Consider the following 12,786-nt stretch of genomic DNA (forward strand, 5'->3'; position numbering starts at 1 on the left):
TTGACTTGATGAGTATACTAATGTGCTCGCTGCTCTTCCAAATCAGCTACCAACTGACTATGAATTTGAAAAATCAGTTGCTGGGTGTATTGGCTTGAAAATCCTACAAAATAAGGGTCAAGACTGAAGTTTACTTGCTGTTTGTACTCTCTAAACTCGCCTTGGTTGATGACCAACCCTTGGAGGCCTTCAAATCAGGGGTTAGACTGCTGATCTTGTCTCAAAATCCCCCTAAAAATTTGGGATTTCTCTTTGGACGACCCCTTTGACCTATTTTTTGAAATTTGAACTTAGGTTTTCATTAATGATTGATCTAAATGCATTACTGCTATGAAGCTTCCTCAGAACTAACAAATATTCCTCCTGCCTCTATGACCTTTATGTCATGAAGGCTGAACCTTGTCACCCTTTGTTGCTCTGTCATTTGAAGCTTGGACTGTCTCATTCATCCCTTTGTGACTGTTATTTGTTCTCATGAAGGCTCAATGGTAGTGGAACCTCTTTGTCAAAAACCTTGTCATTATCCTTGCTTAGCTCTTGAGGCTTTTTTTTTCGCTTTGGACTGTGTATGAAAGGCCTGTTCATAGGATCTTTAAGATTTCCATTGTAAGGACTGCATTTTTTGATCAAAATTACTGCTCTAATCTCTTAGAGTGACTGTAATTTTATCTTCATTTCTTCCCTATGACCATTGATGGATAAGGTTTGTATTTGTCCCTTGGTATGAATGATACCCTGTCAGCTCTTATCTCTGCCTGACCACTGTCATATAGTCTTTATGACTGTATTTTGTAATCACTGTGCTGCCTTCGATGATTGTGCTATGAATGAAGTCCTCAAGACAGCCCTTTCTAGGCTTCTTTATGTCAGATAAGTTTTTGAGTGCATGGTGCTTACAATCAAAACACTGAGGAGCAGTTCAAAAGAGGTTTTGGAGTTTTATGACTGTCTTTATTGTCTTCTATGAGCTCTGTTGACTGTCTTCAAGGATGAGAAACCCAATAATTGATAGAGTTTTGGTGTTTGTCCTTAGATCATGTGATTGCATTCTTTGCTGTCCATGACAAAAAACAGTCTTATTGCTAAGTCCTTGCCTTTCACGTTGGCCATTGTTTGATCTGCACCTTGGAAGATGTGCTATAAATAAGCCCTTTTGAGATTCTTTTGAAGGCTGCTATTTGGAGTATAAAACCCTTGACTTGACTGCAACATTATGTTCTTTGACTGAGATCTTTCACCATGAAATGTCATCATTGTGAAATGTGCCATACAAAGATCCCTAGACGTGGAACTGTACCTTAAATCAATCACACTGTTCTGACACATTTGAAGGCACTGACCTTAAAATTTTCTCTCTAACAGTGGTGGCTGCCTTCAAAAGGTTCTATCTATTCTCATGACTTGATCACTGCCCTTTCACTATGAAGCTGTCCTTTGTGTTTGAACAGTGACTTCTGCACCTTGAATGTTGCCTATGCCTTCATACACTCATTGACTGTGGTTGAAGCTGTGAGAACTTTATTGACTGCTCTGTCTCTAAACATTAGATGACTGTGTTCTTGCATTTGTTCTGAATTCATACAAAATGCTTGTCCTCTGTTTCATCATTCTTCAAGGACTGCTCTTCCCTTCATAGCTGGGACAATTCCTTTATGACTGAGACAGGAACCTTACTTCTGATGACTCCTTTACCTCTGCAAAAGACAGGGGCCTTGCTTTCATACTTCAACAGTTATTCCTTTGATTAGCTTGATAGCCCTTCATGATGGTGTATTCACATGGATGGAGTCTTAATACAAAGTTCTTTAACTATACACCTCTTCATCATTAGATTTGATAACTGCTCTGTCTTTTGTCAGTCCAATATGGCTTTATGGCTGCATTTGTCACTGTGACTGAAGGTCTTATAGTCTTCTAGATGCTGCAACAAACCCATCATTGTCAAAATCACTGTATGACTATATCTTGGTTGTCTCTGGTGTTATATGAGGTTTTGATCTGCTCTTAAGGACAGTGTGCTTCACATGTCTTCTTTATGATCTTCAAGACTGGACTGCCAACCTCCTTATTCCAAGAACTATGTTGTCTTCGTGAGAACCTGACCATAATTCTTTGAAACAAGGACCTGTGTCTTCAAGGACCCTTTACAAAACCTCTTCTCACTGTTCTTGGTGCTCAAATCTGCTTTTTGGGTCTGAGACACTGCTCATTAATACTACAACCCTCTTGATTTATTTGACTACTCAGTATGAAATCTGAAGCTCACTGTTTTTCATCATATTGGCTTTATTGCCAACCTCCTTATTCCAAGAACTATGTTGTCTTCGTGAGAACCTGACCATAATTCTTTGAAACAAGGACCTGTGTCTTCAAGGACCCTTTACAAAACCTCTTCTCACTGTTCTTGGTGCTCAAATCTGCTTTTTGGGTCTGAGACACTGCTCATTAATACTACAACCCTCTTGATTTATTTGACTACTCAGTATGAAATCTGAAGCTCACTGTTTTTCATCATATTGGCTTTATCACTGTCCTTATTCCTTTACAATCTGAAGACAATCATGCATTATGTCTTCTATAAAACACTTCTATTTGCTCCTATAATCTGAGCATACTATCAGCTTGGTATGATATGTGAGATGGATACTTGGGAGCAAAAATTTTGGGCTTGGGTTTCCTTGAAACTCCTTATGATATTGTCCCAGATTGCTGCTCTATGATTTCTTTATCATGGTGATTGTCCTTTAACTGATTCGCTGGTAAAGGTGATGTTGTGACAAATAAACAAAGAGAAGACTGACTTTGAGGACAAGAAATCTTCATGACTCAGTGAATATGCTATGTTTATGACTGTCTTTATGGCTCAAAGCTATCATTTCTATGTATCTCTGATCTTGAACTGTTCCTAACCTTGGGCTTCCACTGTATCCTTTTTATACTGTCATTTCAAAACCTTCTAATGACTGTGAATGACTCTTTTGCAGCATGCTTTTGTTGTTTCAGATCTATCCATACTTATTAAAAGTTCCTTGACTGTTCATAGTGCTAAGAAGACTGGTCATAAGCTTTATGGGCTGTGTAAACAAGAAATATACCTCTGTCTCTATGCCTTTGATGTAGTCAAAGCTCTTACTCACGGGAATGGCACTCTTCTGACTTTGGACTTTATTGCAGATGCTTTTCTTGTAGAGACATAATTTGGTTATGACTCTTTCATTGTGATAGGGTTCATCATGCCTCTATACCTCTGCTGCTCTCTATTCTCTTCAATAACCTGATTTGTCCTATTAACTTTTCAAATATACCTAAACTCCACTTATCTGAGCTTTAGACAGAGCTTAAAAGAGAAAACACAATGCCAAATAAAGAAACTAATACCAAATCTATGCAGCTCCATATGAGTTGAAATATCGTTATACATGCACAAGTTTCTCAAACAAACTCTTAAATACAAGAAAGACAAGCAACAGACCTCTGTTACGCATGCAGTTTGAGACTGAAATATCTTTAAATGTGGCTTAACACGTGGTCTTAAACTCTCCAACACTCCTCCTTTGCATGCAACATGTCTTACATGAAAAACTTTGAGATCTTCTGCAAATATGAATAATCTCTACACATCTTTGTAAACTGCTCTTCATAGCTTGTAACTGGTTGTTCTTGGCAGTGGGACTAAAAACTTGCAGAGGCATAGGGCTTTCTTCCTGTAACAACTCAATTTTTAATATCAAAACCCTAAGCTCATTAAACTCTACATGGAGGATAAAAAGAGCTTCTACGTGGCAAAGAACAGGAACTCCTACTCACTTTTCATGGAACTCTTAAAATTTTGAACTTTCCCTCCTTGCATTTTAAAAACATGACTTTATTTTGGATTCAAGGATTATTTTTAAAACAAAAAGGCTTTCTTTTTGACAATCACTGTCCTTAAAAAATACAAGGCCATTTACACATTTTTTCTTTTAATTAAAATTTACTCAATAATAAGCAAATTTTTGGCCTGTGAGCAGAAAATTGGTAACAATTATCACTCCAAATGCTTATGAAATGCTCTATTTAGCTATCTGCCAACCACCTTCAAACCCTCATCACATTAGTATCAATTTATAAATCTCATCATGCACAAATTGGTAAGTCTATGAATGTACTATTACAATGCAATATATAAATCTCATCATGCACAGATTTGTAAGTCCATGAGTGTGTTATTACAATGCAATATAAATTGTGATTTTGTTTTTACATATACAAATGTTATTATTTTTTCTCTAACATCAATCTATAAACCTTATTATGCGAGTTTTTCAAATCCCATAGATATCTACTTTTTATTTTTATAGATAAATGCTATTAAAAGGGGATAGCTCCCTTTACATAAGCTAGCTGTCTGAATCTTCCTATAACTATATTCTACCTTTCTTAACAGCATAAACAATAGCATATCTCTTACAGGTTTAAGAGAGTTATAAATTACAGCTAAATTCCTCCCAATCTCCACCACTTTGCCTGAACTTGCAGCAGATAACCAATTTCCTTCAGAATCTAGATTTTTGCAGAAAGGACCCATGTTGTTGTTCACCATAGATATCTACTTATAATAACATAAGCACAATTGTTTTTTAACATCTTCACATATATATATCATAACAGTTTGATTTAATTCGATTGAATTCAAATTAAACTAAAAAATATTTGTGAACTCAAATATCTACTAGCTATCAGCAAGGGATGTGAAGCAACATTAGAAATATCTAATAATCATAAATGAGAAAAAGTCTACATTCACTTACATAATCTGGAATATGTAATTCAATTTTCAATGGTCACCCTGACATCCACAAAAAATAATAAAATTAACATAAGAATTATATAAAATAGTAAAGATTGATGAAGAGTTTCCTCCTATTTTCTGCTGACCAAACATCTTTCCATATAAACTGTTACTCACCTTTTGATTTTCCTATTCTCCACATCCTCCAGCTTTTCATTTTATACCCAAATTTCCTAAAATCAATTCAAGAAAATATCCATGCTATCATAAAACAAATCTTTAAATCTAAATTGCATTCTATATATCTGATATTAAGAATGCAAAACAAAATAAAGAACTTTCTCGAAACTAAAAATAAAACCTTGTCCCTCAGAATTAGTGCACGTCTGACACAACGCACGAATTGTAGTGCAAGCCTGTTCTACAAATTGCTTCATTTAGTATCACCAGTAATCTCGGCAAGAACATTGTCCTCCTTTAAAATGATGGAAACGGTTTGCATCTCTCACGACAATTTCTCTTCCAACAATCTTGGAGATAAATTTTGCTGCAGTATGACAATCAGCACATACTCGAAGGTTCTTAACAACTCTAATAGTTGTTCCGGGGGGTGTGTTTAACAAACCAAATGCAATTGCCAACTTTTCACTGTGGTGGCAGAGAAATAATTCTTTTTCCTCCTCTTCCACATCATTAAGTGACTGTCTTGAATCTGGAATATAGCCTGCTGCCTTCATTTCCCAAGCCAATTTCTCCAATTTTGCATAGATCTCCTGTGTCTGTGGGTGTGACCTGTCTCCTGCACAAAATGCATGTACCATTTTATGGCCTTCAATCCAACTACATCCAGGGATCTTCTTAATTCCTCTATCTCTCATTAATCTTCTTACCATTTGAACCTCACCCCATCTGCCCACTTCTGCATAGATGTTTGAGAGAAGAACATAAGTTGCAGGATTTTTAGGATCCAAATCAAAAAGCAGCATTGCTGTAAATACTCCTAAGCCTACATTCAAATGTGATCTACAGGCACCAAGAAAACACATCCACATAACCACCACAGGTTTAACTGGCATCTTAATGATAAATTTTAGAGTGTCCTCAATATGGCCAGCACGGGCAAGAAGGTCAACCATGCACACATAATGATCAACTGTAGGTGTAATGCAATAAAAATTACTCATATGATTGAAGTATGTGCAGCCCTCATCCACTAAACTTGCATGGCTGCATGCAAATAGAACACAACCAAAGCTTACAATGTCGGGATATGTTCCAGAGAGCTTCATTAATTCAAACATTCTGAGAGCATCCTTGCACAATCCATTTTGTGCATATCCTGCAATCAAGGCATTCCATGAGACCACATTTCTTTGTGGCATTTTGTCAAATATATCACGTGCCTTGTCAATGCTTCCACATTTTGCATACATGTCTACCAGGGCATTCAAAACTTCCGCATCTGAAAATTTTCCACTTTCAATTATGTTTTGATGGATGCCCATGCCCTGTTCCAAAGCTCCCATTTTGGCACAGGCTGGAAGGATGCTGGTGAAGGTTGTAGAGTCTGGCTTTACACCTTCCAACTGAATTTCTTTGAAAGTTTCTAAGGCTTTTTCAACAAATCCATTTTGTGCATATCCTACAATCATTGCAGTCCATGAGATCACATCTCTTTTAGGCATTTTGTAAAAAAGTTCCCGTGCCTTGTCTATGCTTCCACATTTTCCATACATGTCTACCAAGGCACTTGCAACAACGACATCTGACGAAAATCCACTCTCAATTATGACTCGATGGATATTCATACCCTGTTCCAAAGCTCCAAATTGAGCACAGGCAGTGAGGATGCAGGCAAAGTTTGAGGAGTCTGCCTTTACACCCGCCAGTTGCATATGCTTAAAAGTTTCTAGTGCCTTTCCAACAAATCCAGAATCTGCATATCCTACAATCATTGCAGTCCATGAGACCACATTTCTTTGAGGCATTTTGTCAAACAGTTCACGTGCCTTGTCTATCCTTCCACATTTTGCATACATGTCTACTAGGGCACTTGCAACTACAACATCTGAGAAAAATCCCCCTTCCATTACCCTTTGATGGATACCCATACCCTCTTCCAAATCTCCCATTTTGGCACAGGCTGCGAGTACGCTGGCAAATGTGAACTGATCGAGTTGGAAACCTCTGTGTTGCATATAGTGAAACAGAGTAACTGCCTCGTGAAGATACCCATGTCTTCTGTACGCTGCAATAATCGTATTCCACGAGACGCTATCTCGTTCTTTCATATGGTCGAACACTTTACGTGCATGTAGCAAACTTCGGCACTTGACATACATGTTAATGAGGTTATTCTGAAAAGTTGTGCGTGTAGCAAATGCAAATCGCCTGTGAGCGATGAAAGAGTGGATTTTTTTCCCTTGTGAAAGCGCGTTCTTGAGAATGCAGATCTGCAATAATTGAAGATATGTAGAGAAGTCTTCAGGGGGGTTGTGTGTAGTAAGCAGAATGTGCAGCACCTCCTTCAACAGCCCATCTCTAAATAATGCTGTGAGATTGAAATGAGAAGTGGACGGCAATGGCATTTTATAATTATGTTTGGAATAAGGAAAATATATATTAATTCCACATATACCACAATGACATTGCCAGTGGTAAACCTGGGAAAATTTTCAGCGGACAGCAGAATTGCAGAGCAGACAACATTGCTTGAGTAAGCGTATAATACAGATATCATTCCTCCACATTTGTGACTTCTTTTGCTGGCACCAAACTACATTTATTGAAGTTTCAGAGAAGTGATTGATGGCCACCTCCCCTCACAATTAAGAGAGCCTTCACAATCGCGAATCAAATCTAATTTTGGTGTTTCCTTTCTCGCTCCTTCCAGGTGTAGTTACATGTTCCACTTGCTCATGTTTTACTTGGATCCATTATCATATTCTACAGTTTTAAGCTCACACCTCTTCTTTAGAATCTTGGTTTCTCAATTGGGTTACATACATTATTCACTCGATCATATAGGGGAGAAGGTGTTCTGCGGAGAATTCTGACTTCGTCTTTCCCAAAATCTTTTGTTTATATTTCAAATTACTTTCAATTTTGTACAATGGCTTATTTATCAGATTTTTTATTTAAAAAATTTGATTTGGAGTTCACATGGTCAAATACGATGTCACACCAGCATATTTTTTTTACTGAGGTGTCCAAAATGGTCCCATTCAAATGTAACACCCATAGTTGTACATTGAGTCGTGTATATTGGTGTGTTGATGTGGCATCACATAATTAGTTTTTTTTTAGATTTTTATTGAAATCTTTTTCAAGGATAAGTATTGATATAACACTTCTTGTACTTCACTAAAGAGCTGATTATGTCCAAAGACCATCACATCTATTAAACCCCACTCCACTATGAACTCCTCTCCCCTTTTGTTACATGATTAGTGTTGAGTGAAAATTTTGTAAACGGATGAAGGTTCACAAAATGTATGTTTGACGACAACACTTGGGATAATATCTCTTAGAAGGCAAAATATGCTCCCTCCTAATTATAAGGGAAGGCTCCCCCTTTCTACTGCAGTTACTTTCTATTCTATCTACTTGCTAATTTTACACTAATCAAAGGTACAATAACAACTTAGTTCTTTTATTTCAGAACCAGTTACATCTAACTCTCTTTTAAGAATAGATTTTCCCTTAACTTAAACAACTTGAAAATTTGCAGTAATATTAAGCTAATCTATCTGGGAAGTAAAGTGTATGTGAAGGAACAAAGTCTTCCATTACTTCCGCTTTTCTGAAAATGACCTAGGGACGAGAATTATGCACACTTAAGAACTCAAATATTCTCTTATATACTAAATTCCTATCAACCACTGTAACCCAAATGTATTTTCAGCTCAAAGACTTACAATATATTAAAATATCTTCTACTCTAACCAAATAATTCGTATAACACAAAGATTTTACTTCTTACTTTTTCAATACAAATTCTAAAGATAACTTGTATAAGCTCAAAGACTTAAAGCAACCTTCTCTCAACCAGTTTCCAATTCTTAAAATTTCAAAGTAACTCAAATATTACTTGTAAAACTCAAAGAAAATCTTTAATTTCTAGCACAAAGAACTATATCCAACTTCAATCATTCAAAAATATATGATACCAATTACATAAGAACATCCATATCACATAAAAGATTATACTCAAAACAAAGTTTGAATGTCAAACTTCTCTCTTTCTTGATTAAATTTCAAAATTACAAAAAAAAACACACAAAGTCTCAATTTGCTCTTCACTTGGGCAGAGTTTTGTTGCATAAAACAAAGATGGAAAAAGATCCTTATTACAATAATAACCCTCATATATAAAGAAGAGGGATGCAACATGAAAATGGGAAATTATAACTAATTCTAAGACTAAGTCAAAAGAAGAGTTCGATTTGACTTAGGACTTGTACACTCCACAGGTGCACATGTGTAATTACAAAATGACACTTGAGGTGTCGATGGACATAATCAAATGCCATTGGAAAAAACCTAGAAATGATTAAGTGTCATTCCCCTCAAGTTGAATCTCGCTTGTGGAATTCTTCGAACTTCTGCAAGGCATTCTTCATTTGAACTACATCAAGTCCCTGAGTGTTGTCGGTGATGACCTTGACCCTATTGATGGAATCCTCTAAGTCGATGCAACACTTCTTATGTTTCTTTAGAAGCGAATCCAGAAAATCCAAGACCAACTGAAGGTCAAGCGATTTTTCAATAGAGGACAAAGAGAAGTCCTCCCTATCAACCTCGATTGTCATGAGCAAGCTGAAATCTTTGATAAATTTATCTACATCAAGCACCTTTTCGTTCTCATCAAGGAAAACACATGAAATTTCAGAGATTTTGGTAACAATTGTTGTCTTCTTATCTACACATTCTTCAAATTTCAACCAAGCTTCAAAATCATTTTCTTGTGCTTCAAGTTCTTGGGAGAAAATCTCAATGGTGCCATCTACCTATGTCCTTACAGCATCAAGGTTGTTGACAATGGTGCATGTTGAGCTTATGAGTTGTGTGCCTTGACTCAACATCTGATCCATCCATTCTCCTATGACTATGCTTTCTTGGCTCTTTTTACAACTTGTTCATCCAACGATAAAGCTACGGGTTCAATAGATTCGAAAGACTTGGTCACTTTGATAAGAATTGAGGTGCGTTGCTCAATTCGTGCCTTGAGTTGATCTTTCTTAACCTTGTCCTCATCATACCTGGAAACTTAAGCTTCTAAGGTTGATTGAGCATCTTATGCCACGAAATCATGAGTTTGCTTCCCTAGATTAATCCTTTGAATAACATAGTCCGAGTCATGGACATGTCCAATAACTGCATCTGGAGGAGGGATAGCAACCTTCGCATACTTTTTCTTATTCTTGTCAACTTTTACCCTTGACAAAGTTTTAGCTTTCTTCACAATCTTGGGTTTGACAAAAACAAGTTGATTAAAATCAAAATCTTCAGGCGACACTGCATGCTTCTTTCTCTTAGGCACATTTGACATCAACGATGGTGGTAAAGTTGAATCATCATCCTCACCTGCTACCACATTCTTGAGAGGGATTGATAGAATCCTAAACGGTGGTGGTTACAAGAGGGGAAGTCATGGTAACAATATGGGGAGGATTTTCAAGAGATGATTCATTAGACCTAGGAACCGACTCATTCATGAATTTGTCATTGTCATCCATCATGGTTGTTGATACCTTGGACAATGTGGGAAAAACTGAGACGACATTCTCAATGTTGTCATGAGGAATATCTAGAGAGGATTCACTAGCACTAGTTGAGGATACATGGATAACATTTGTAGGGGAAGTGTAGATGACCACAGGAGGTTCAAGCTCAGAAGTCAAGATGGGAACCTATGATGTAGGTGAGGAAAGAGATACCTAGGGTAATGAATTATCGGCTTGTGATAACTCCTCCTCATCAGACTCTCCTTGTTCCTAGTCTTCTTCTTGATCTCCTTCCAACTGATCAATGTCAACTGATTCTTTAGCAAGGTGCTCACCCTTGGGCTCCTATGTCTCGTGAATATTATAAATTGAAGGCTCTCCCTGAGTTTTTCCCTTCTCAGTCCCAACTGTGAATTTTAACTTAGGAACCTTGGCCGAAGTGGTAGGATCGTGTTTGTTCTTGGTCCTAATCTCATACCTCCTTCCCATTGGGCTAGCAGTGTCATCATCAGAACTAGAGGAGAAAGGTTTCAATGGAATACCTTTGCTTGAGAGCCATGTATTTGTATTTGCAAAAATATTTTTAAACCACTCATTGATGGAAGTACACTCCTTTTTGCGACCATTGGATGAGACGCAAAGGAGTAGAGGAAACCTTGTTGTCGATATAGGCAATGTCCAAAACATTGTCATCATCCTCTAGGTCATCTGGAATATCTACGAGATCAAACTCCCTGATTTGATCAACTATCAACCAACAATAGTCAAGCTTCCTTACATCATGCTCAGTTCTATAATTAGTCCACACATCTTCAATGTGATGCACATGAACATAGGCCTTCTTTAACTTATTTCTCATTCCTTTGTAGTCAAAGTCCTTCCTGGCTTTGAAGAACCTCATAGTAACTCTCCTCATTTCTTCCTCCATTGCTCTAGCTTTGAAAATGGAAGTAATGGAATATCTACCAATGGTTAGAGAAAACTTCAGACCTGTCTTATGAGAACCAAATTGGGCCACATGAATCGCCACCATTTGACAAGCTAGCTCCATAACACAATTTTATCAGAAGGATATCTTGGGAGCATGAAAGGCTCACCATTGAAGCATCCAACCCTAAGGTATGTGAAAGTTGGAAATTGTAGGTACAAGCAACCATATTGGTTTACTACCTCCCAGGCATGGTCAGACACTCTCTTATTATATAAGTCCTTATTGAGCATACACATATTATACCGAAAAAAGGCATCATTGACTCTCTGAAAATGACTGAAACTATTTTGAAGAACTAATGGAGAGTTATACTTATGTACCTCAATCTCCCTTCTATATCTAGATGTAGATAGTCCTAGAAAGTGTCTCATGGAAGTAGCAACATACACCAAGTATGAGGTCATGTAGAACTTGAGTGTGGTAGGCACTTTGGCGAGTTGCTCACAAATAGCATCATTGATCTATTTTCCCCAAAATATCTTCTCTTTACTTCTCGTGATCATGTGAATGTATTGATACATCCACTTCTAGAAAGTATTGGAGGTGGGAAGACCCTTCACCCTGCTCAAGAGAGTTAACAAATCATTGACTTCTTCAATGAAGTCACATCTGGGAAGAGTTTCCAGCCATCTTGTAATGGTAGGTAGCAGGATCTTCAGCCAATTATCATTCATGTTCTTTCTACACTTTTCAGAATTCCTATCAAAGTAGGCTAGAGCTAATTGAATTGTGATATATGAGTACTTCTCAATGCTGGAACACTTGAAAATAGTATCGAAGAAATCCTCATCAAGTCTAATCTGTTTCTTGCCACTGGTAGCTTTGACACTTTTGCTTGAAGGGTCAAAGTGATTTACAACTACCATAACAAATTTAGGATCTTGTGCAGGCATTGGAAAAGAAACAACCAGATGAATCTCGTTGTTGATAACAACTTCCAAGTCATGATATGAAGGTGGATTCTTAATCCTCTTGAGGAACTCCGCTAGGTCAACATGACCTATCTTTGTATCCCTTATATGATCAATGTTTGAGTTGACTGAAGGCGGCGGGAATACCAGAAGAGGATCTTGCTTTTTAAATTTCATCGCCCTCTTGCTTGGAGAAGCCTCTGTCATTTGTGTAATAATAACACTGAGAAAAAAGACAATCATCAATATTATAATAATACATTTCATCAATCTTTTATTTCATATGAATTGAACAATCTTGAGAAAATGGTACATTCAGGCCATTAGGGTTTTCAAAAATCCTCTTGAAATCTTGAAATCTCCGTGGTAAATCGAATGTAGAATCTC

At 37.1% G+C, this 12,786-nt stretch overlaps 1 protein-coding gene across 4 annotated transcripts; it reads right to left on the reverse strand.

Annotated features, from left to right (window-relative positions):
• Positions 1 to 1,413: 1,413 nt before the first annotated feature.
• Positions 1,414 to 7,831, reverse strand: LOC131079968 (pentatricopeptide repeat-containing protein At3g24000, mitochondrial). 4 transcript variants are annotated; one of them, XM_058018010.2, is made up of 5 exons: positions 5,952 to 7,831; positions 5,133 to 5,690; positions 4,949 to 5,004; positions 4,791 to 4,828; positions 1,414 to 4,542 (listed from the first exon to the last, which is right to left on the reverse strand). In XM_058018010.2, the coding sequence occupies exons 1-2, from the start codon at positions 7,357 to 7,359 to the stop codon at positions 5,215 to 5,217; spliced, it is 1,884 nt and encodes a 627-aa protein (XP_057873993.1). In that variant the 5' UTR covers positions 7,360 to 7,831; the 3' UTR covers positions 1,414 to 4,542; positions 4,791 to 4,828; positions 4,949 to 5,004; positions 5,133 to 5,214. The 4 variants fall into 4 exon arrangements, with proteins under 4 accessions (XP_057873993.1, XP_057873992.1, XP_057873990.1 ...); XM_058018009.2 differs by having other exon boundaries at positions 1,414 to 3,704; positions 5,133 to 7,831; XM_058018007.2 differs by having other exon boundaries at positions 5,133 to 7,831.
• Positions 7,832 to 12,786: the final 4,955 nt, after the last annotated feature.

Source organism: Cryptomeria japonica, chromosome 10, assembly GCF_030272615.1.
Source record: "Cryptomeria japonica chromosome 10, Sugi_1.0, whole genome shotgun sequence".
NCBI classification, from domain to species: domain Eukaryota; kingdom Viridiplantae; phylum Streptophyta; class Pinopsida; order Cupressales; family Cupressaceae; genus Cryptomeria; species Cryptomeria japonica.